Source organism: Lissotriton vulgaris, chromosome 1_1, assembly GCF_964263255.1.
Source record: "Lissotriton vulgaris chromosome 1_1, aLisVul1.2, whole genome shotgun sequence".
NCBI classification, from domain to species: domain Eukaryota; kingdom Metazoa; phylum Chordata; class Amphibia; order Caudata; family Salamandridae; genus Lissotriton; species Lissotriton vulgaris.
Genome location: NC_141685.1, coordinates 1531188620 through 1531215191, shown reverse-complemented (window position 1 = coordinate 1531215191; position 26572 = coordinate 1531188620). Strand labels below are relative to the sequence as shown.

The following is a 26572-nucleotide window of genomic DNA, read 5'->3' as shown; positions in this document are numbered from 1 at the left end:
TGTCCTGGACTGGGCAGTGCTTCTGCCTGCTGCAGTGGGCTGGGCAGTGCTGCTCTGTCCTGGACTGGGCAGTGCTGCTGCCTCCGCAGTGGGCCTGCTCTGGCTCTAGTAGGCCTCGGGGGAGCCGGGGTGGAGTTAAGCCTCCCCGCTTCATATTCAGAAGGGTGGGCGGTCCCAGCTCCATCCTGCGGAGCCTCTAGATATAAAGCCCCCTTCTTGTCCCTCCGTTTAAGACAAGAGACGTTTAAAAGGCTCCTCGCAGCAGCAGCCCCGGCCTCCCCCGTCGCCTCCTCCCCGCAGCTCGGAGCCCCCTTCGGCGCCGCCTCATTAAGTGATTATGGATTTTCTGAGCGAGAAGTTTGCCCTGAAGAGCCAGGCCAAAGGCAGCGAGTTCTTCCTGGGCGCGGGCGGCCTGGAGCACGTCATGGAGACGCTGGACGGCGAGGCCTACTACAGCGGCAAGGGCCCCGGGGGCAAGTGCGGGCCCTACAGCGGGCTGCCCCGGGCCGAGCAGCACGTGCGCCTGGACCGGGCCTCCCCCTGCCAGGAAGGTGAGTGGAGCCCCGGGCCGTGGGTGATGGAGGGCACCGCCCTAAGGTCTGTGCGTCCCCCGCATCTCCCTGCCTGGGCATACCTCTGCCAGGGGCAGTGGAGGGGCGGCACACACCGCCCCACCAGGTAAGACTACTTTCCGCTCCTCGACATAGGCTCACACCACTGTCTGCCCATTCCTAGGGGCAGCGGCAGTGCAAGGGTGGCGGACACCCCCTCGTGCATCACCGAACCATAGAGTTTCATGTGTCGCTCGCTGCCCATTCCTGGGTTTTGCTGCTGGGATGACAACATCTCCCCCCGGCCCCTAACAGCAACATTTACTTATTTCGTTTTCGTGTACTTTCCTCTCATCTTTATATTTTAATTTTCTGCCGTCCTGTAAATTTGTTTTCTGGTTAATGCAGATAAATCTCGTACTATATTTAAAAAAGCTGGCGAACCAAAGTTTATCTCTCATTTGCAAGCGAATGTACTAACATGACCTTCCGTGAATGTGACTGCTTTTCACCGCATGCTGACTGACACTAGGCTGACACTAGACACTTCTTTGGCGCATTCATTTATAACATTCGGTGGATGTGAAATTCAGTCCGCATCAGCAGTGCGTTCGTCGAGAGGTGATGTTTTGGTGACAAGTCCGCTCAGATTTGATAAACACCGCCCTCTCATTCACCTCCGAAAGTGTTATTTCAGATCGTGGAGTCAGAGGAAGGGAGCGTGTAACACTCAAACAAATGTCATTTCTGTCAGCGGCAAAATAAATGCACGTCATTCAGAAGTGTCTGAACGTGAGGTGAAGCAGCAGGCGCGAGGCCTCCTTCGTCTTCGCACCAGAAATATTTGGATTTTAGCAATTTAAAAAAATGACCGGCGACCTGTTTAAAATGTTCTTAAAAAGAAACACTAGTCTAAACGTTAGAGTTGAAAAATATGGTAATTTAAAACGTTTTGACAGCTGGAATAATACGACATTTGAAAATAGCTTTTAATGCGTCTCTACTTCCTGACAGTATTTTATTATTTTAAATGCGTATATATTTGTGTGTTTTCTTCTTTTTAATCACATATCATAGTTCGGGTTAGAAAGCGCATATGTTGACCTTATTAAGATATAAGCGGTCTAACATGTCACTGGATACAAATTACAATCAAAGGAGATATGATAATAACAATAATATTTATACATATTTGTTAACGGTTCATACAGCCGTGCCAAATCAGGGCAAATAACATATGTTACTTGTAGCCACTTAATGGTACTCAATCTACTGACCTCTAATGGTTATATGTTGTTTGTAGCTGGAGGCGGGCGCTAAAAGGGTTGCTTTGTATGAAGCCGCCGTGTCCTTCACACAGGCGCTCTATTGTGGCCTCAGCTTAACTCTCAGGAGTGGCGACCACTGCTTTATTGTTCTCAGCCACAGAATGTTTTGAAGTATGTTTTTTGTTCTTGTACATGCATGTCAGCTTGGTGTCTTCAGCAATAAATTGTCCCAAGTTCCGAGAGCGCCCGTCCACTGAGCTCTGATTCTGAGGCGCTATTTTTCAAAGAAGGTAGTAGTTTTCCCGGGACATTTGTGCACCGGTAGGCTCTTCAACCCGTTGTACCGTGTAGCAAAGCGTAGGTTTCGAGCACTGCATTTCATTGCAGGTCAGGACTTAAGAGCGGTTTCAAGCTCCGATTTGCACCGCAGGAACTATTTTCAGGAGCAGAACGCCGCGGAGGTTCAGCATAGGATGGCGCGGATGGACACAGGCGACGGAGCTGGTCTTGACAGGAGCCGACCTTTGAGGACACCTCTGCTTCTTTGCTGTCTGGTATAGTAGGCGCTGGCCAGACTCCTCTCTCAGACGGATGTAAGAGGAGCTACATGTCTCCAAACACACAAACCAAAGTGCTTAATAAAAAAAAATACTATATACGTTATAAATACTAGCAAAGTGAGAACACCTTTCTTGTATATCAATTTAAACATAGGCTGTGTAAAATCCGTAAACAAACAGGCACACGCACATTTCTTGTGTGTTAGATTTGAACCTATCATAGGAATTGTGCGCTCCTTCAAAACACTACAATTAGACAAACGATAGTTTTATCGTAAACGTGAACAATATTAATGTAGCTATTTAAGATTGATGCGCCATTTAAATTCGGTGCTATTTCTTTCAGAAGACACTAACTCGCTCTCCTAATGTTATGTAGAAAAAATAGCTACTTGTATATATTAAATAATCTTTTGATTCTGTCAGAGCCTTTCAAGAGGTACAAAGAATCGCATATAATAATATTTTTATGTATGCTCCTTTTACTAGCTATTACTCTCTTATTTATTTATGCAGAGACATTCACGGACCCCTAATTCTAGTCCGTAAATGTAGGACACCATGTGAGGTGTGTACTCTCCTCCAGAACCGACAGTTTTATTAGACATCAGGGACCGGCTCCCACTTGTAACTGGAATACATTTGTATTTTCTCTGGATCAGTCAAGTCCACTTCCAAGACACCAAGTGTCACCTAGTAGATCAAGTAGAAAACATTGCTCGCTTGGCATCGATACATTACGTGTTTCTTGCTCTTTCTACGTATAGATGCGTCTACCTATGTTTAATGTTGTTATTACTGTACCGCAGCTGCGGGTTTAAAGACGACACATTATTGCGGAAGTTTATCCGTGATTTTGCTTCCAGAATTCACAAACAATAGACCTTTTCTTTATATTGCAATTTTCAACTAATGTTAAACCATGAGACACATATTATTTTGCGTACCATGTGACATCAAACATGTGTACTTTATTCCATTATTTTGTAAACAAATATGACCTCCAATTGACTGAACGCCGTTATTTGTGGGGATTCTGTCATAGCCAACCGCTCTAAAAAATAGTTCACGGGTTTGTATAACATTCTCTTAAATTATGGACCAAAACAACAGCCAAACTAGATGTCAATTTATGAAACCCGCCTGAACTTCGAGATGGCATCACGGGTCGCAATATGTGTGGCGGCCGTTTTTCGCTTTCTTTTTTACATTTGGAACACGAATTAGCAGGTTTCTCTTATGTTGAAAGGCCCAGAATTCGTGCGTACCTACGACCTTAATAAATGTTATCAGTACATAGCCAAACACATGCGTTACACCTTTTTTTATAAGTATTGCAAATATTTCCGTGTTTATACATAATTCTAAATAGTTTTACATCCAACGTGGTCATCTTTCTAGTGAATTATGGATTTTACAGCTAATGCAGGATCTGAAATAGCACTAACTGTCATGTAATCTATGTGTCTGTTGTCTAGGTTACTTTCTGTATGTCAGTCTGGAGATCTCTCTCTCTCTCTCTCTCTCTCTAAATATATATATATATATATATATATATATATATATATATATATATATATATATATATATATATATATATATATATATATATATATATATATATATATATAGAGAGAGAGAGAGAGATATAAATATATATTTATAGTGCTGTCCTGCCAGTAGAATGTATTCAAAGCCTGAAATAAAATCATTTATTGTTTGCAGTGATGCATCATCTCATGTTGTTTTCTTTAAATAAAAGCTATCTCTAAATATTTGTACTTCCTACACGATGGGAATAATTGCATGTTTACAGTGCTGTACTAGTGCTTGGTGATATTAGTGCATTGCATTGTTTGAATACAGCAGTTTTGCCTGCACCGGGACACACTGGGCCTAATGTATGGCATTTTGGCACAGAGCAGCGAAGAAATGCACTTTGCTGTGGTGCCCTACGCCAAAGTGAAAGGGAAGGAATGCACCGAATCAAAGCAATATGATGCATTCCTGTCCTTTCTGCCTTTGCTGGCACTGTTTTGGCAGCCTAGAGTCAACGTAGTCACCCTTGAACCATTGTGCAAGGCTGCCTCCTTTGCAGGCAGGATTGTTTTTGTGCAGGAAGGGGCACCTTCCTGCACAGAAACAATCCAAAGAGGCGGTTTCCTTTTTCTATGTGTGCTGCGGAATGAAGCACACACGGAAAGAGGAAAAATTAACATATTCGTCCTTGTTGCGCCTCACCTTAGAGGGCGTACGGATTTTGCCTTTCCTCAGGTTTACATCACTTTGTACATCTGGGGCAGCATCAAATTCCATGGGTGTTGTGTGGGAATACCCACCGCAATGCCCGATGAACGCCTCCCGGGTGCAGAGTTAGGAGATGCAGTGATTTCTGCTGCTTTGCTTTACTCGTGATTTATGAGGCCACTCCAGCCATGCAGGGGGGCTTTGTGTGGCCTCATAAATCTTTATGAGAGCCATGCGTCATGCATGGACCACTTTACATGGTGCAAAAGTGATGCAGGGCTCTCATGAATAAGCCCCCCAGTGTCTTCAAAGACATAAACGTGATTGGTTGACACCAATGCTGACCCATCTCCTGCTCTTGGGCTTGATCTCTCTGTCCATCATCTCTGCTATATTCTTTTATTCACTGCAAACACTATATCTGCAACAAAAAATTTGAGTATTTCACTCGATATTCATGATTTGAATGGAATATTACCAAAGGATTATAAAACAAGCCATGCACTGATAACAGGACAAACTGTTAGTCATGCCTCTATCTCTACCTTTTCATTTTTAAAGTGCTTTGACGCGTATCACCAACTGTTTACAGGTTTTTGCAGTATTCTTCACTTGGTATCAGCCAAAAAACCAACAACTAAAGAATCAACAGGGTAGACAGGAAGCATCTGAAATTGTGAAATAAAAACAATGCCCCGATACAGATATAAGGTGATTCTCTACACAATTGTGAAAATCTGTCATCTGTTTTGGAGATCTGCTTAGGCCAAAACGCTGAACTCCATCTTCGTTGAATTAGTGTTTACGGACGCGAAGTAAAAAGGTTTGTTGGCATCAATGAGAAGAGATTCAGTGTTGGAGTTCATATCTGTGCTCCACCATTACTGCCACCATGGAGGTGTATTTGTGCCACGCATTTGTGCCACTGCGCATAGAGAAAGAATAGTGACAGCAATGCAGACAGTACAGCCTGAGCAGACATTAGCTGGGCAAAGGTCATCTCGTATGCCCAGGGACATCTGATTTTCCATGCAGGCAAGCACGGAACAGCTCAAATAATAAGTGCAGTGTTTATATTAAGCACTCTGGGGCATATTAACAAGGGAAATATCGCTGCTTTTTTGGCACATAGAGCTGAAAAAGCGGCGCATTAATTATCGCATTATGTACAAGGACACGCAAAAATGCTTTAGCGTGTGTTTCCTTGACTTAGCACCCATTTGTCTTCCACTTTGCATGTCAGCGATAAATATCACTAATGACATGCAAAGTAGATATACGTTTTCATTACTCCATGGATATGCTCGCTGACACAGCATTGTGATATTTATAAGCCTCAAGCAAACCCACGATGTGATAAAATAAACCGCGCTAACCGCGGTTAGCGCAGGTATGTAATGCCTTGTTAAAAATTTACTTAGCCATACTTATAATGGCAGGTGGATTGCCGGGTTAGGTCCACGCTTACCTATTATCAAGCTTCGCATTAGCGCACTCCCAATATCGCTGGATTCCTCATGCTAATCTGCAACGCGGCAAAGCTGCACTCTCTTCACTCCCACCACATTTATAGTCAATATGTGTCCTGTAGAGCAACTTCAGGCGCACGTCAGAGCGCTGTGTGCTGGAGGAAGAGACATCAACTAGTCCCTCACTGTTGAACAGCAAAGTTCAGGATATTACAAGCTTATTTCTGAAGACTAAAATAATACACTTTGCTAAGCAAGAAAAAAGAAAAGAAAGTGAGTCTTACAGGAAAATGCAGGTTAAGACACCATTAAATGTGTATTTGCGAAACCAACTGACAGGAAAGTAAACCCCTTAAGGTACGTTTGTGCTTTTTTGAAAGCTCGTTATGCCTTTACAGGTATCAGCGTGTCAGCATTGCGAGTCTTGAAGAAAGGGGCTGATTTAGGATTCACCTTGTAAGGCGCTGGTAAAGGAGCCTTTGAACTTACTGTGTGTGAGGATGGGGATTGGTGGAGAGCAGGCAGAGACAAGTTCCAGCCACTAAGAATGTTGGGCCATATTATCAAGAAAGGGCGAAAAATTATCACCGCTTTTATCGGCAGGAAACTGGCGCTAAAGCGGCGATAACGGGCTTGATAATATGCCCTTGTGATTTCCCATAGAAGCCAAGGTTCTGGTGTTAACCTGGGCTTCTATGGGAATTCACAAGGGCATATTAATAAAGCCCATTATCGCAGCTTTAGTGGCAGTTTCCTGCCGATAAAATCGTCGATAATGCATCGCCCTTTCTTGAAAATATGGCCCGTTGTTTTTAACAAAGATCTTGCACACGAGATTATTAGGGGGATGTTCTGAAAGTCAAACCACAGATAAGGCCCAAAGTAAGCTGAGCACAGCATTCTGGTTCAGACATATGGGATAATTCTGCCCTAGAGACATAGTGAGATGGTGTGACTTCATCCCATGTGGGCTCCATACCTCATGTACCAGAGTTTGCAGGTTAGCCCACGCATGTTCAACGAGGCACAGTAAAGATTTTGCGCAGGAAGTAGTAACATCTTTTTTCTGCAGCAACAAATCATACAACCGATTGCAATTTATGCATAGTAAGGACGCTAAGTGTGTTCCCAGACAGGTTCCCTCACAAAATGTCAAAGCCGAGATTGGCATTGACTAGAACACCAACTACCACCAATTAACGAGTGGAAACATCTAAGGCAAGATTCTTCTGCAGGGCTTGAGCAAAATGACCAGCGTTGCATTCTAGATAGTCATTTTTACTTCACCATCTATTGGTACCCTATGACTTCTTGTTGATTCTACAAACAAATGATGGTTCTGGATAAAGGCAAGGGTGATGGGATCAAAGCAGCAACGTTTAAAAGATGTAATAAATGCGGCAAGAGTGAATGAATCTGAGCAGAAAAGTTTAAAATATGTAAAGAGTTTGGTTCTGTAAAAATTCCAGATCTTGGAAGGTATTTGCGTATGTGCATCACACCGTATTTAGCAATGCACTGTCGGCATGCCTGCAGTCAGAAGGTATTGTGGCCTTCGAGGACAACAGCAGGTTTAACCTGTGAGTCTCTGGTAGGCGAATTTTTACAGGCACGTTTGAACAGTAAAGGTGTGCTGTTTTTTCTCACACATAAAGCAAATTAACACAGAATTTTTAAACAAGAAAGAATTTGGTATATGTATAAAACTATGTGGAGGACATGGATATGTATAGGAACCATGTACACAGGAGTGGTCCTCAAGGACATTCCCACCTATGGAAAATTTGCCTGAAGTACACTTCTGGTTTTTGTTAATCAGGAAAAATGCATACATCTGTGTTTTTCTTAGGCATAAGTCCAAGCATTAATGATGTGTGTCTTTTCTGGTAATTAACCTCCCCCATGACTTCAAGGAGGTGTTAGGCTGTCTCTCAAAGAGATGCAAACTATAGTAGTTTGAGTGTCAGACTTAAGCTCATTGGTGAAATTGGATCTTGATGATGGCCTATTGTAACCTGAGGCAGCAGAATCTTACTAAATACTGAGTGATCACAGGCTCAAACCATTAGCCTCTAAAATTAGTGAATGCTAAAGACTAGCTTGGAAAGAGTCGCTAGTGACATTGGGTTAATGTAATGGGGGCAAAAGAGGTCGCAGGGTCTTCAACAAGAAAAGTAGAGGCAGCAATTTCTACCCCTACCTACCTCTAAATTACTACTTGTGTACACATACACCAGACTCGCCAACTTCTAAAAAAGAAATGGAGGGCGTGGGGCCTTGGCCAGGGATGTGGCTTTGAGTCGAGTACCGCTTGAGGCATTTTTACCTCTTTCCCAACCCTTCACAAGAAAAAAAAAGCTTCTAACTCTGCTGCTGATGCCGTGGGGATGTTTTGCATCCCATAATGGACATTGGCTGTGCAGAGCTTGAAGCACAGAATGGAAACCCACTCTGTAAAGGAATTTCCGACTCAACTTTAGTGTCACTGTGTGATACCAGTTGTTCACATGGAGACCATGTAAATGGGCTGATATTGTTTCCCACACAGTGTTACTATGTGAATTGCTAGGTCGAATACACACATGCACAACTTGCAAAATCTATCTATCTATCTATCTATCTATCTATCTATCTATCTATCTATCTATCTATCTATCTATCTATCTATCTATCTATCTATCTATCTATCTATCTATCTATCTATCTATCTATCTATCTATCGTGGAACACTATCTGGGTAATCTGTGAAAACAATCAAACATATGACCAGCCGCGGTCGGTAGTGGGTGTACCTGCCGGGTGGTGACGTGGGGAGGGGCAGGGTGGGGGGTAGTAATCTATGGATTACGGAGCTTTACAGGTAAGCAAACATATAAATAAATAAAACAAATTTTGTTGCCTGCACTGCATCCCCAAATGCGATGAGGTGCGCACAACGAAATTCGTTTTATTTTATATGTTTACTAAATATCACCAGAATCCCAACTTGACATTATGGGACTATATTACTTGTCAGTAGCAGTCGGTGGTGGGAGTGCTGCTGGGCGGTGATGTGGGGCGGGCGAGGGGCAGGGTAGGGGGTAGTAAACTATGAAATACGGCCAAATGCAGGTAAGTAAACATATAAATATATAGAACGAATTTCTTTGCGCGCACTGCATCGCCATATTCGATGCAGTGCGCGCAAAAAAATTTGTTTTATTTATTTATATGTCTACTCACTTACATTTGGCCTTATTCCCCACATCACTGCCCAGCAGCACTCCCACCACCGACCACTACTGTTACTTGTGCTTCCCATTTTTTAAAATATTAAATTATGTGTTTATTTTGGAGTTGTTACCTTGAAAGAGCTGTTATCTTTAAAGCATACAGTGGCGGCTCCTAGAGGGAGTTCTCTGGAGCGATGTGGCGGGCAGGTTGGGGGGTAGTAAATTCCGGCATACGGCCAAACAGAGTTTGTAATTAAATAAATAAGCTAAATTACATTGCGCGTGCTGCATCACCTTTTGGCGATAAAGCACGCGCAATGTAATTTGTTTTATTTATTTACTTAACTCCGTTCGGCTGTATGTCAGAGTTTACTACCCCTCGCCCTACCCCTCCCCTACCCTGCCTCACCACCCACAGCACTCCCTCCCGAAGCCGCCACTGAAAGCATAGCTAACAGTTGGCACTGATTGGAATTATAATATTTAGGTTTATATTTCTTTAATGAGTTCCACAGGTTTTATGAGATTTTATGGTGGCTACCACTACCACATAATTATAGATTTATTACATGTTCCGCAAAATTTGCTGATTTCACAAAAAATGTTTTTATTTCAAAGGGATGAAAATAACAATGCCAGCGAATGTGCCACTTAATTTACCTTTTTGTTGCATAATTTAGACCATGTTGCCACATAATTTAGATAATTTTTATCATATTATTGTAGAGACCCTAACAGTGGTAAAGCTCTCAAAGGTGGTTAGGGGGTTCTTATCTACCTATCGTGTCCAAACTCTTAGCATGAAGGGAGAACTCATCTATACTTTCTGAAAACGGGATAAATTGAAGTGCCTTTGACCGCGGATTTTACTTCAGCCTTTGGTTTCCTTCCAGTTACTGCATAACCTTTTGTTGCTTTTAAATATCTACACGAGTTTCATTCAGACAGACCGTATTTTTGTTAAGGTTCTGCTTGTCAGGGGTGTGTTTATATTGGAAAAGAACAAGGCAGACCCACGGTTTGTTTAAATGTTCTTAGTGTGAATCCAAAAGGCCTTTTACATCTGTACACTGCAGCTACAGGATGCTTCACCCTTTCCAAAAATATTATGATGTCACTCACTCAAGTATTCTTTTCGAAATATACATTTCAGTACTTTCACCTATTCTGAAGTTTGTGTAGGAGTTAACATAGATTTTATCATCTAGACTCTGTGGTAATGACTTTTTAATTAGGCCTTACAGTGGAATAATTGTCAGAGTTCTCAGTCAAAACGGGTCTTTTCCCCCCTATCCTTGCAGTGAACTATGGTATTGCCAAAGCGGAAGGCCCGCCCCTGCACACCGAGCTGGGCCGCCCATTGGAGAACTGCTGCACCATGAGGGGCTCTCCCGTCAAAGGCTTGCAGGAGAAGGGCGACCTGGAGGAGCTAGGAGACAAGTGCGACAGCAACGTCTCGAGCAGCAAGAAGCGGCGGCACCGCACCACCTTCACCAGCCTGCAGCTGGAAGAGCTGGAAAAGGTCTTTCAGAAGACCCACTACCCGGATGTGTACGTCCGGGAGCAGCTGGCACTGAGGACGGAGCTCACGGAGGCCCGAGTTCAGGTGAGAGATGCAACCATCTATACAAGAGCGAACGCACCTCTCTTTCACTCTGTCTCTTCGTCTCCTAGTCCCCCCTTTCTTCCTGTGTTTCACACCGCTGATTACAATTCATTATAACTGTTTTTTTGTTGCTTCTCTAAACCCAGACTGACGTATCACATACACAGTTTTTATCTGTGGTGTGAGATTTTGTCAGATTTAAGAGCCAGACATATTTGATTTTGTTGTGCAGAATGTTATTTATTGAAAAGCCACTGGCTACAGCGTAAAATACAATATTCAGTGCAGTAGTGTTCTAACATAGAGCACCGTGCAATTTACTTCTGGGAAAATATAATAAAACTTTCAGCATTTACAGCTGAAACTTTAAAAACGCAGCCCCAATTATGTTTTATAATATGGCCCATAGACTCTCTTGTCTCACCCTCTAACTATGATCTTCTATTTATGATCAACGTCATTCACATTCTTAATTTCTTCCTTTGTCCATTGTCTTTACATAGGCATAACAATTTACCAAAATGTATTAAAGTTCAAAGGAAATTTTACAATCCAAAATCAACAATCTTTTACAGTACTCGACAGCAGATGTACATTTTCCATCCAATGAATATTTGGAAGACGTATTCAGCTTTGTTAATATTGAAGATGTGCATAGAAGGCATAATAGACTTTCATTGTTCATAATTAAGTCGCATGATTTTTTATTTCCTAACCAGCAAATCAACTTTTCCCCAAAAAACTTGCACATGCCCCAAAATGCAAATCAGGTTCCATTTTGCCACAAAAATATATTTCAGGGAAATTGTAGAAATTTGCTTTCTCAGTTACAAATAGATTAGTTACGCAATCAATTTGTGAGAAAATTGAATCTATTCATAGAAAAAATTATTACTTGTCGATAGAACTAAGTTGGTTCATTAAAATGTTTTTATATTTATTTGACAAACAGTGACATACAGGACTGCAAAAACAATTGTATTGTGAAAACCGCATGCAATGTGGTAGATTTTTGGTTTTAGAAATTTCCATATCAGAATCATATTTCTTCCTTCGTGGAAAGAAATCACCCATTATGAAGTGCATGCTACATAACACGTTCCTTTAATTGTGTCACAATTTGTCTGATGGCTAACAAAGGAAATATTGATATTGTTACTTTGTGAGGATATACCTACCGCTCATCTACTAGTTTTGAAACTTTGATATGCATGCAGTAAAACTGCCCTATTTAATATAGCACAAATGAAATGCAAGAATTTTCGTGTGAATAAATAACACACATGCAAAGTACAGGATGGTTTCAAAGAGTTTGTCCACTGTAAAATATCTTACATTGAAATAATAATCCTTAAATGAACTTGGACTTTTTATGTGAGTCTCTAGTGTAGAAAAGATGCAATGGGCTCTCATGCGATCATAGGAACTGGATGGGCTCCTTATCCCCATGCTGAGAAGTAAAAAGCATTAATAAATTGGGGGCATACGACCCCCTACATTCCCGGGCCCCAGTGCCTTTGCCCGTACTTCACCATTGGCAGCTATGGCTCAGAGTGAATATTACCTTCTGGAAGTCAAATACAAAAAGCCCTGGCTTTCTTTGTTTAACTTTATTTCACCACAGGCAAAATATTTCTGTTCGTGAAATAAAGCAGCCCCTCTATACTCATTACATATAGTGCCTTTTATAGTGCCTTTTATAGTGTCTTTTGTCTACTCCCCAATTATGGAAAGCCGCTTACTTCTGCCGTTTGCAGAGGCAAGTTATAAGTGATTCCTTGGGTGGAGAATTACCTGGAAGGTACTCCGTGCAAACCCACAAATGTTTGACTTCGACACTGTTCACTTATATTTTCATGGCTACCAACCCAGGCATGTCCAGAATGCCAGCACCGACCCTAAACTTGTCAAATCAGCATGTTGCCACAAAGGAATCCTTAAATAACTTGGGCATCTTGAGCGATTTTTGCTGAATGAAAATTAAATAGAAATGGCTGTGTAGAAGATTTCACCTGTGCTTGTAATGGGAAAATAGAAGTGCAGGTACTCTGGGCCGGAGTACCTGCCTATTTCTGAAAAGTACCGGAACTCTCCAATTAAAAGTGTTACTTCTGTCTTGAGAAGTGCCGGTACTCTCCCTCTCAAAATAGAAAAGTGCCTGGTACTCCGTACCGGACAGGACCGGCACTTTTAAAGCACTGGATGTCACATTTCAGTTGTTGTGAGAAGCATCATTGAGAGAGTCTAGAGTATTCTACAGGAAAAAAATTGTGGTGAGAATACTCACATCTTTTTATGTTAGCTACCTGATGAAACACTTTACTGTGTCACATTCCACCACTTTTCTCCCACACTGCAGTGCTTTATGAGTGAGATCTAACCATAAGCAAATCAGTCTGATGAAAGGTGGAGTCCAGCTGACTTGCTGGGTTATGTTTGTCTGCATGAAACAATAGCAGCCCACTGCTCTTGGATTTCCACCAGTGTGATGTGTATAGATTCTTTCACACACATTATACTGATTTGAGTATACTTATCACATCATCAGTTATGTGCATGGAGTATATTTAGTGGTTAGCCATACATACCACATTACCCTTTTGTACAATGTGAAATATTCACAGAGAGAACATAGAAAAATTCCTCTCGGTTTGCATTTGATAGCATCAGGGTAGACTCTTGTAAAATAACTCTTGAATCTCTATATTTGTGTTTTCATTGGTCTTAGCCCTAAGTCCTTAAATTACATTAATTAAAACGTTTTAAAATATAAACGTCAAGTTATGTGAAGACATATTTATGAGAGCAAGTGGTAAAGCTGTGTGCCGGGTTTTAAATCAGATGTTGCCACATTATAATGATGTTAACCGTATTTTATCCATTTTGGCTGGAACATTGACCTGGCTGAAATTGAATTAATTAACAGGCGCCTTAGCAATTATCAAAGCATTCTCCTATAAGGTAATGCTTGAGCGGTATAGGGATGCACTGGCAGATTTACACTCAGAGAGTCTAGTTCAGAGAGGCAGTCTTCAAAGAGTTGCAAATCTGCTGCCACTGAATTACTTGGTGCCGATTTAGAGGTAATTTTCGACTTTAATTGGATTCACAAGGAGTTCAAGTCCCACTCCTGGGAAAACCACAACAGTCATACATTTCCAGGAGAAGTCTCAATGGCAACATATATTCATGCACGTTTTCATATCAGTGGTAAAAAAAAAAAAAAAACATTTGTACATTTAACTGGTTTTCTCCCCTCGGGAAAGAGTTTTCATCCGAAAAAACGCCTTATTTTTCAACGCTATTAAATTTGAAAGTGTTGTCTTATGTTTTCCACCCTGGAAAGCCACTCAACTCCTGTCGTTAATAGGAATATTTTTGCGTGTGATTCCAGGGTGTGAAGCTACATGCAGGCGGTCTTATACACATGGTTTGTGACACTTCATTTTCCTCCAAAATGTGATCCCAGGAATCCATTTGCATTTGCACAATATTGCCGAGATGCATTTGCACAATATTGCCGAGACATTACACATGGTATTATGAAAGACTTCGCTAGTGCCTTCAGTTACAACATCAAATGTACTTTAGAAAGATGGAATAACACATCATAAATCGTCACTCGGTGTGTGTGTGTATCATTCACTGTGCTAGAGATCTTCACATTCGTGCACACACACACACACACACACAGCAGAACTCTGGAGTGCATGCCGAATCAATCGGTCCACAGTACCTTTATTAGCTTTTTTTATGTGAGGATTTCTGATGTAGCTACTGAGATCATTACTTGCTTGCCTAAGAGGTGATTTTGGTGTCAAGTGTAATATTAGTAAAGATGAGCATGTTAGTTTAAGGTTGTATTGCTCTTTGACTTTTACATTCCTTAACCCAATGGTATACCCATATCTAAATTCAGCAGAGTTCGACTTTAAATACATTTCCATGACCACACTGTTCTGCAACCAGTAAAATATCTATATATCTATATATATATATATCTATATAAGAGTGGGATGTGAAATAAATCCAGTTTGAATTACATTTGTGGCTTGGACGTCGTTCTTCGAAGCGTGGACGAAAGGTTGGAGTATTTAGGGACTGGCGATCCCGTCCAAAGCCCGCCGCTGTAAGGGGCCAACACAGCTTAGCGCCAAAAACTCGGCTGGGATATCTATATACAGCGACGGCTCGTGGAGGGAGTTACGGTGGGGCAGGAGGGCGGGGAGGGGGAGGGGCAGGGTGGAGGTTGCTAAAAACCGGCATATGGATAATTGCAGGTAAGTAAACAATTTAATTAATAAAACGAATTTCGTAGCGCGCCTTGCATCGCAAAATGCAATGCAGTGCGAGCTACGAAATTCGTTTTATTAATTAAATTGTTTACTTAACTGCAATTATCCATATGCCGGTTTTTAGCAACCTCCACCCTGCCCCTCCCCCTCCCCGCCCTCCTGCCCCACCGTAACTCCCTCCACGAGCCGTCGCTGTCTATATATATATATATATCTATATATATATATATATCTATATATATATATATATCTATATCTATATCTATATATATATATATCTCTCTCTCTCTCTCTCTCTCTATATATATATATATATATATATATATATATATATATATATATAAATATATATATTTATGCACCTGTAGTTAGCCATATAGAGCATGTTAAATCTGTTTGTTTTGGGGGACAAACCTTTGTGGTATAAACGTCTTGATAGTGTCACACCAATATGTGGCATTGCAAAGCGGTGGTAGTTTTTGGTCAAAAACGAAAAATACTGTTAGAAAAATATAAAGTTCACTTAACTAAATGTATAACTTTACACAACTATAGCTTGAAACATACTGCATCTTTTCACTTAGCAGAAACACTCTGTGCTGTCCCTGTAGTGTATACTGATGAAGCACCAGAGACACCTCTGTTATCTGATCCTATAAAGCCACAGCGTGATAATAAACCATAGGGCCGGAGGCTGAGTGGTTTAAATTGGCACCTGAAGCATGAAATGACGTTTTTCGACCCGTTATGTATTTTTAATTTAACGTGGAATACGGAAAAACATATGTTTTCCTTTAGTTGAAATGCAAAACTCAAACTGTAATGTCTGCGAATTTAAGGAAAACAATTGACGGGTATTCTTGTAAATTAACGGTTTGGAAAAATCACTGCTACATTGAAAGAGTTTAATGTGTCAAACAAATACCTATTTACCTCCATTAATGCCATATTACCCTAAACCCATCGTATTCGCATAAAACAATGGGTTCAGAGTTTTTTCTGAGTCATCAGAATATTAACATTCAGATGAATGAAGACATTGTGATAAATACACTTACCATCATGGTCAAATTGACTTATTTTTGGTTGTTGAAACGGCCACGGCCCATACAGCAATTTCTGTTTGCAGTCGCAAATTCTTCACAAAGAGCTGCTATGTAATCGCCTTACACAGTTATGGCACATCTCCAAACCTACAATACATGGGAGTGGGGCAGTACTGTGTAAATATATTTTCAAAAGCTGCTGTTGGGACAAACCTTTCTCTGGCACAGGTTACTAATATTTGCCTTGAAGGAAGTGGTTTGTGTTGAAGCACTTCTTGAGTTGTCCCTGTATCTTACTAAATTGCACACTATCCTACATCACTGCACATAGCATGCCAGTGCTTTATTTGTAAAAAAATGAGAACAGTGCACAAAACTCTGCTCAGAAGTCTTTATTCCACCTCTTGCCTCTTTAATTCACCACCAGACGCTCCCTGCCCCTTTATTTCACTCTTGCAAGTTCCTACTTTCTAAGTTTGTGATGGTTTTTCAGTCTATTTCTTCCTCCTTCTTTCCGTTTTGTTTGCTTTTCCCTCTCTTGCTCTCTGTAAATGTCTGATGCAGAAAAATAAGTGCAGATCCCCAAAAATGAGAGCTGTGAACTCCACCAGCAACCACCAGCTCAAGTTAAGCTCTGTAGCATGCAATCTTTTCAGCACCTTTGTCTTTAAGAGATGGGTGTCATAATGCGGGAATTTATGCTGCGATGTCCTCTTGACAATAATAGCTATTTGTCAATGAAACGAAGATCTAGGTAGCAGAGATTTCATGCACACCTTATATATTTTATGCACATATGCATTGAAAAACTAGTAGACCATCTGTTAATATAGAGTGAGTACATCCAACAATAGGCACACCATGAGTCTTGTTGGGCCCTGAATTTCAGTGTGAATGAAGTCTTTGTTACATGCAGTTCAATATCAATCTCGCTTTTAAAAACGCAAAAAAAATGCTGCAGAGTTAATCATCAATCGCGATCAAAACAAAATGAAAACATGAATCCTTCTTGTGTGCTTGGTGAAGTTAACATGTAAAGATTGAAGAATCCAAAAACAAAATGCTATTGTTACACATGTTAATCCGAGGTGTTGCTTTGATAACTTCAGATATTGACATATAACGTTAAAAACATGCAAGAGTCCCTATGAGTAATGCTTTGTTTTGATTGCATTCTTCTGTTGATGCCCGTGCAGCTACTATGAAACGTATTAGTATGAAGTATAGCTCAAAATAAAATCATCCTTATTTTTTAAAAGGAGGTTCCATTCATTGCTGAGTAGCTTAGTGCGCAGAAGTTCACAATATCAATTTTAAAATGCTGCTCAAAATCCATATTTTAATTTTTCAATAACTTAGTTCAAATGACACATTGCTTTTTTAATTATCATTTTTATGTCAAACATTAATCAAATTTCAGTTACAAAATAAAGTATTAAATATACCTAGAAACATCAATACTCAAGGGGATAATAATGGCATCTTATAAATATTATTCCATAAGTAATAATTTCCTTAAATGTCTTCACTTATATAGTCAAAAGTAGGTTCAAGAGGGTTAGTTTTTGGTTGCCCTATTTAAAGGACACAGGTCTTCACACACCAATCTCCACTTATGTGAAAGTATATATCATCATGAGTGGGCTCATCTGCTTAAGTATGGAGTTTAGTGTCTTGGGTATTAGTCAGAGAGTTAAGCAATTGTCACCATCTAGCAACAAGAAATGTATAGGTAGTGCCAGTCAGGGTGTATGTCTATTTGTTGCTCATATGTACCTCAGGATTTTTTAGAGCTAGTGTGTTCTCATTGCACTCTCTGGCTGAGAACTGAGGTATAAGAGCTCTCCCTACATGAGGAGACAAGCCCACTTGCAGTGGCGTAGCAAGGTCAGGCGGTACCCGGTGCGAAACATTTCTTGTCACGTCCGGCTTAACAAAATGGCAAAAATATGTGTTTAAAACACATATTTTTGTCATTTTGTCACCCCTTCGGTGATGACACCTGGGGCGACTGGCAGCCACTGCACCCCCCTTCCTACACCACTGCCCACTTGTGATCAAATGTTTCACAAAAGTGAGGAGCAGATTTTATGATGGAGCATGCCATCCTTGGATGGGTGCTGACCCAGCATTCTTTAAATAGAATAGCCCAAAAAACAAGAGAACTGTAGGAGAATATGTTTGAATAAATACGTGGAGAAATGTAATAAAGTTACTCCTTTGTGTGTGATATGAGTTCCATTATTATTGTACTGTGTATTAATGCTGATGATTCTACCTATGTCTAATTGGAAGGTGCAGTCTAGTTGGTCTGTTTTTCTCTCTTCCCAAGTTATTGATTTTTTAAAATTAACATATACAGCCTTGAGAATTTCATGAAAACAACCACAGATTGCATATGTTGCATCACTCCAATCGGCTCTTTCCCCACATGTGTTGTTCCATATTGTCTTGCTCTGATGTAGGACTGACTCTGCACTAAATGTATCTCATTTATAAAGCAGTGCTAATGTTTTACAGTTGTGTTTTACATAACGTATACATAAGGTATTGTTCATTGAGTACACAGTTTCTAAACGGAGTATTTGAAGCTATCCTTATCGCATTGTTTTTTGTGTAATTTATTGATGCCTCTTTTAGTTTCTGATTTTAAAACAAGCATGTTCCAACTGAACAGATGAAAAAATCACAGTGCAATATAATTTCAACAACCCACAGGTGCTTCGCTCTAAACAGATTTTTTTCAGGAAGGAACTCTATTGTCCACTAGTGCTTTATTACTCAGCCGTTGAAAGTTTCTGCTTCTCAAGTATATTCATTTAATACGATCATTTTCACAATGCAAATGTAAGTTTTTATTTCGTAGTTTTGTTTTGTACTATTCACAGTTCCCCATTTGCAGTCTGCCCAATAAAGAACGTTGCTAATGTAACACATACACACCAGAAGCAAACCTTAACAAGCAGGCCACAGTTCAATGACTGTGAATTATAATTCGCTGAATGGAAAGAGGCAGAATCTAGAGGATGAAATAGCTAAAAAAACTTACAAGTACACTTATGTTAAAACAATTTCAAATATGAGGGTGATATAGCATGGCAGTCTCTTTGTCATTAAAATATCTGAAAGATATATTACATTTACATCCTTACATTATGTAACATGAAACTAATAATAAACACAAGAAATGCAAATTAAACATTTCCAATTACTTTTATTAATTACGTTTTGATTATTTTATTTGCTTTAAATGTTATCTTCTTTTAGAGAAACTATGTTTTCAAAATATTCCCATTCAGACTCATCCTATAAGCAACCTCTGCAGTTGTCATTATTGTAAAGTGTTTGTCATATTAAATAGCAGTATTTGGATGCTACAAGGATCACCGGCTATCCGAAAGATCAACAAGTTGCATGTTCACATACTGAATATAAACAGCAGAAATAAGGCATCAGTTGTGGGAAAGGAATGTGTGTAGTACATTATGAATTTCAAATACAAATGGCTGATACATTATAAATACAATATAAACTAAGAGCTCTGTATTTTATACTTATATTATCATTTACCTATAATGTTGGTGTTTCCTTGGGTGCTTTTTCTTTTTATGATTTGTAGTAGGCTTGTAGTGGTGGAAACTCGATATATTTACAATTTGACCTAAGTAAATACACAAGATTCTCTGATAATTTATGAGTAATTTTAATAGCTGTATAAAATTAGTTTTTATTGAATGTAAACTCATAAATCTATAAAGTGAGGTGCCTGTGTCATTTATGCACTTTATTATGACCCCAGCCATGTTCAGAGGAGTGTGCATTCCCATATTGTTTTTACCCTCCCTCCATATTTAAGGAACATTTTCAAATGGATGGATGACACACCTTTGATAAAGCACGCAATATCAAAATAGATCTGCTTAACATAATATAAATATTATATATTTGTATCAATCTGTATATCTAGTCATCACAAGAGATATTAGTATTACATAACCAAAGAATTGATTAAATTACATTGCACATTTATTCATACAAACACCACAAGTGACATCAGTCACAGAAAACTTTAAAATGCCATTATCAGTACTCATGAAATTTTAGAGAAACCCAACAGAATTGTCAAAACGGACACTGTGTAACGTGTAATGTAAATTTGTCTAAAAAGCTAATGAAAAGACAGCTTTACATAGGGAAATGTAGTCTCTTGCTCGTGTTTCTATAATCTATGTATGCATGTATGCTATATGAAAATATTATAGAGTCTTGTATACTTGACTACAAAAGTTCAGAAATATAAATAAGTATTTTTTAATCTGTCTTTCCATTGAATTCCATCACTCTATTTTATAAAACCCAGCATGTATACGCTAATAATAAACAGCTATGTATAAAAATCCACTTCCCAGATGACAACGTTTTTCTTGCCAGATTCTCAAAGACATTCAGTTTTGGATGACTCATCCTCATCTCAGGCTAACCCTTTTTAAAACAGAATTCCTGATGATATCTCCCCTCATATGTTCAACAACTGTTCAAGTCCTAGATAAACACACGTAATGTGTTGGACCGCAGCCCATATGTTACAGAATGCTCTAAATCTTCGGCATTTTTATTGGACAAGAATTGGAACTCCCAAGCTCACATACATTCAATTACAAAGTGGTGCAGAACCAACTTAGACTCAATTGAGAGATAAAAACATTAATCCTTGAAAATAGTTTCAGACTATTGGTAAAATCCTTTATTTTATCGAGGTTAGACAATGACAACTCTTTGCTTACAGAATTTTGGAAGTTACACATTGTCCATATCAAGAAAGGTATCCATTTTACTGGTAAGCCACGAATTGGCACTTGACATTATGATCACATTACTCCAACCCTGATCACATACAAATGGCATCCTATTTAGGGCAGATGTGGACTCAAGCTGGCATGAAGTATCCATACAACACTCTTTAACACCAAGCTATCTAGCCCAGAAACTGTTCATCCCAGATGGTCAGCATTTCCTTCAGAGCTCTGACACACTACCTAAAAACCCTTCCTTCAAAAAAAGTTTTAAAAAAGAGACAAACCTTCTCAGGAAGTGTACCCAATGTTTGGGTCTCCATTCTCCTGACCGTCAAGGAAAACCCATCCGTCGAGACCTTCAAAACAGACCTGACATGTTTGTTGTTGCAATATTACTTTGTTACATTACCTATACTGGGAATAAGTCATTACTGACTGACTCCATATGCAGTGTACAATTCACAAAATTACTGAGAATATACATATGCATAAAACCAATTGCTCTTTAATTATCTATTATTACTCCTACAGTTAGATATTTTGTAAATCTGTTTAATAATGTAAAGTTTTTCTGATACACTCACACACATACACACACATACACACACACATTCATGCCTATGCATGCACAAACACACACAAACACACACACTCTCTCTCTCTCATATGTAGTATGGCCTTGCTTTCTATAGAGCAGCCGAAGCCCGTGCAGGTAAGAGCAGCGGGGCAGTGGGGTCATTTGGGGTGTGGGGGGGGGGGGGGCGATTTCAACATACCACCACGAGGGAAAAATAAATAAAAAAGTAATTTTTCCTCATGGTTGTATGTCAAAATTCAACCCCCCGCCGCCCAAACCCAGCCCCACTCCTCTTACCTGCAGGGGCTGCGGTTGCTGTAGAGTGCTCTGTTACCCTTCAGGTCTAGTCTGTAGTATACAGAAATTTAAATAAATAAATACATTCACACAAATAAATACATTAGGATTAACTGCTGGTTTTACTGAAACCATGCATGCACCAGAGAAGAACCTGGGCACCATTGAAAGTTGCGCTTTATTTAGAAATACTCTTTGTAGTTAATGTCTGTCGTTAAGGACATGTTCTTCTACTTAAATTTTTATCTTCTCGTTGAGCGCTCCTTTTTTGGCATGAGGTATGGTAGCTACTGATGTTCTTTTGAATGTCTTTCTCACTGAGATGTTTATTGGGCACGTCAAAGTTTTGAAGTATTGTTTTGTGATTGTTACGTTTGGAATTGTATTATGCTCTTTACTGAGGTTGAAATAGAAATGTCTTAAGATTTCTCATTAACATTGCTCTACCGTATCTTTAGAGGTCGATTTCGTAATCTGGAAAGAATATTTAATAAATAACCATGCATGAAACTTTTACAGAGGCGTCCAACTATTCTTATGTAGAAAAACAATTAGTAAAATAATGCCATGCGAGAATCAGTTAACATGCTTAATATTGAACAAATATAACATACACAAAATATACGACCCAAGAGACCCATTTGTGCATTTAATACATTTCAGACAGAACAGAGTCATCCTTTCTCATGAAGTGCAGAAGTGTTCACAAGTGTTTTATATATATGGACCTACTGAAGTGCATTTTTTAAAAGATGGCCATGTGCACTTACAGATAATGTAATATTAACACACTCAACATCATCAAACATAATGTTTCTATTAAAAGTGACTATTTTCTATTTTTGTCATATTCTCCCATAAACCTAAATGTGGATTTTTCTTCTGATAAATATATTTTAAAGTCCTGCAAAACCGGTTTATATTGCACGCCAGAGCTTGATCCAGATTTTTCGGTTTGGTCTGTCTGTCTGTTTGTCTATCTATCACAAAATTTAGTAAAATCGCCCTGCAGCCCTTGAAAAAGGTGGGTGGTTCTTATCCAGGTTTGCCAGCTATGTAATTATAATCCAAAACTCTTGAAAAGCAAAGAAGGACGGCAGCACAGAATCGTCAATGGAAAACGTACTAATAAAAGAAAATAGTGAACATCCATGAGGCTTTGTGTCAGCCTTCTTCTCCACCTACTGGTGTGTTGAAATGTCACTCACATTTTCTTTCTGCTCATAAGAGAATACAGCATGGGACAATGGTTCAGCCCATATCATCCATTGGCTCTCTTAAACTGTGAGTGACAGCATTTTGCTTGATCATGTGCACATCCACTTACAAAGAACTGTACTTCACGGTCAAAGCGGGAAGGTCAATACATTACTTGTGTAATGCATTTTACTTTTTATTCTTCATAACTTTGTCATTTTTTTTTAGACATTCATGTGTGTTTCAGTTATACCAACAGTATATTTCACTTTGTGCCAATAGGAAGTGCACAGATATTTATTTCTCACTAAGTGCAGGATTTGAAAAATAGGTGTGAAACTTTAGGAAGATGTTTGGCAGTGCAGGGAGGATGATTATGCTATCACAATCTCTGGGTGTGCCCACACCGGCCTTTTAGGTTTTCTTATGGTAGTCTATCAACCAAGCCCTGTGTTGGAATTCAAGTTCCTCTCATGGCGACAGACCACTGAACACAATTGCACACACGCAGCATATGGTACATGTGAGATAATGGAGGAAACATATATGCTACTTTAACACACGGGGCTTTGCAATCCTGTATATAAACCTGTCTTTAATTTCTTTATAATTTGCGACTTGTGACGCACCTAATATAAAGAAATTCCATCAGAACTCAACTGTAGTAGCTTTTTTACAGTTGAGGTCTGATGTCCTTATGCTTGCTGCCAGCAGCCAATGGGCCAAGGTAGGCCAGTCAATGGTGTATAATTAAAGCTGCTGTTCAAGGAATACAACAAAGTTTAGCTTTTTTTACTCTTCTCTGTTTTTAGGTCTCGGCCTGCGATGGCTGCGCAGACATGCGCAGTCGAGCTGGCGAGATTGAATGACTTAGAGTATTTTTCACTAGCGAGGTTAAGCCCCGCACATCTTTTCCATTGGCTGGCGTCACCGTTCATGCTAAACGGTGGCCAGCCATTGGTGAAGAGGTCCCGTGACGTTCTTTTTTCTCTTTAAGTCCGTCCTTTTCAGACTGGGCTCCTTGACTGCTGTGGTAAAAGCTTTCTTATCTTCTTTATGGGACCATCTGTTTCGCCCCATAAAGAAGATAAGGAACCTTTTACTCCAGCAGTAAGTCGGGCTCAAAAAGAGAAAACTCGGCATCGTGTGGTTTCCGGGGCACGGCCCGCCCCCTTTTACCCGCATTGTTGTTCTTTCGGCGAGAGGCAAACTTCTATTGCTCCACCCTCTCTCCCACAGCATTCTCTCTGGGGGAGGCAGCCCTTATCTGCTCTCAACTGCCTCACAACCCGTCCTAAACATGCCACACAGATAGCGGCGAAGTGGAGGATAGCCTGGTGAGACAGCAGGGTCGAAACACAGGGGAACTGAGGCCCGGCGACCACGCACAACCGGGGAAAATTGAGCTTGCCTGACACAGCCTCGGAGGGGGGAACACAAGTAGTGCTTAATGGTCACGGTCCGCTCCCTCCTTCTCAGTCTACACCGCACTCATATTCATGGCGCGCCATGTGCAGCAGCTCGGCCGCCAAATGCCCCGCACTGCTGCAGGCCTCTTGGGTGCTATGTTATGTGGCGGCCTCGCTGCTGCACATGGCGTGCCATAAATATGAGTGCGGTGCAGACTGAGGAGGAGGGAGCACACCGTGACCATTAAGCACTACTGGGCGGCTTGTGCTCCCCCCTAGTAGTGTGCACATAGGCGTTCAGGGAAGCCCTGGGAACTGCATACCATATCGATCTGCTATATTGCTTGGAACCGCACACTCCTGCAGATAGTCCCAAACAGGGAGCAAGGACTGCTGGAACTGGGCACACCACCGTTAAGGCACACAAACCAGAGCAGGCACTCCATGGTGCCCGCGCCCCCAGATCTCTGCCCGAGGTCCACCCCCTCGCCCCTGCACGGTGCGCTCCGACCCAAGTTTCCGCCTGTCATCCCGGCTCCAAATGTCGACCTCTTCCACAGAAAGGAATGACAACAATCTTGTCAATACACCAAACAGTCCATGAAACATGGGCACACCCATTATCAGGGTGAAGCAACACCCAATTCTCCGACCGCAACCTTTCTGTAAATGTAAATGTAAATGTATTGCGACTTATATAGAGCACGTATCACCCGAAGGCATCAAGGCGCTTGCCTTGGGAACCCGTCCTGGCTTTTTCCCTGTGAGATAACCCCTACTGGGCATCCCCAAGGTGAAAGCCAGGCATCCCGCAGCGGGTGGGCCGCCGTAGTGGAGATTAAGCAAGCTATTGCCCAGAGTTGCAGCGTGGGACCCCATGATTAGAGTAGGCACCGAGGCGAGAATTATCGAGTCCGTGGACATTTTTGGGCTCAGAACCCTGCCGCGTCGGGAATTGAACCCTGGTCCCGGGCCAGACCTCTGCATCAGGGTCTGCCGCTCTAATCAGTGAGCCACACTCCTCCACTAAGCAACCATGTTTGGTATCCATGGAATACATAACAGTATACATATTGCGCTTGGTATCCATGGAATACATAACAGTATACATATTGCGCTTGGTATTGGCGCTAGAGGCCTGTTTACGTATTGTTCCGTTGCTGGCTTCTCCCTGTGTTTCCTTCTGGTTGTCTTCGCTAGCGCGCACCGAACAGAAGGCCTCATTAAAAACACCACGAGCCAGCCAGCCGGGGTGGCCTGCACGAGGACGAGTTCACTAGCAGAGGCGCTTCCTTTTTGGCTAATTATGCTGAAATATGCATCAAAAGCAGCAGATTAGCATGGCACACATGAGAGATGTACGAGCCCTTTAAAGCAGTATGGCGGGGAGGGTATGGGACGAGCCCCCGCCACAAACCCCGCCCCCCATCCTCGGCGCCTTTAGGATTTGTTTTGATGTGATGATGGGAAACCCGAGTAATTTTTCAAAAAATCTTTTCTCCTAAAAATGTTCTTTTCTTGCTGCCTATTAACACCTCGAGAGGCAGCGGCAACATTTGTATCATGCTGTACTGACTGTTGTCTCCTTCATTAAACCTCCGAAGGCACGAGGAGGGGAGCCCAGCTCCCTGGTGGCGATCTACCATGCTCTCCGGTGCATGGTACAATCGGTGGCACTCGTCCCAGCCGCACCCCCCTGCTCCACTACTTCTGTTGTCCCGCCCCCCCAACAGCATTCAAGGCATCAGGCTATTTCCGAATGCCACCAAACTGGCCATCCCTCGCTCTCTCTGATATCCTTATCTCTATACATTCCTTCTCCTGGACGGCCTCCTCTCCCCAACCCAGTCCCTTCCTCCTTTACCCTGCAATCCGATCCCTTGCCGCCTAATCCATGGCTACCTAATTGGTGCCCCTGGCGCGCTTTTCGCCATGTTTACGGTTGCCTTGAAGGGACGTTCTTGCGCATCCAATACTCACTCAGCAGTATTAACCGAGCAAGTTGCCTCTATTTATCCATCAACATTATAAAGCTAAGCATG

At 41.0% G+C, this 26572-nt stretch overlaps 1 protein-coding gene across 1 annotated transcript in view; it reads left to right on the top strand.

The window, feature by feature from the left end:
* The first annotated feature begins 248 nt into the window (after positions 1 to 248).
* Positions 249 to 26572, top strand: part of ALX1 (ALX homeobox 1) — a 105220-nt gene continuing 78896 nt past the window's right edge. The window contains exons 1-2 of the mRNA XM_086936860.1: positions 249 to 551; positions 10609 to 10913. Coding sequence (XP_086792986.1) covers positions 338 to 551; positions 10609 to 10913 — 519 coding nt within the window. The 5' untranslated portion in view covers positions 249 to 337. The remainder of the gene's footprint in view (positions 552 to 10608; positions 10914 to 26572) is intronic.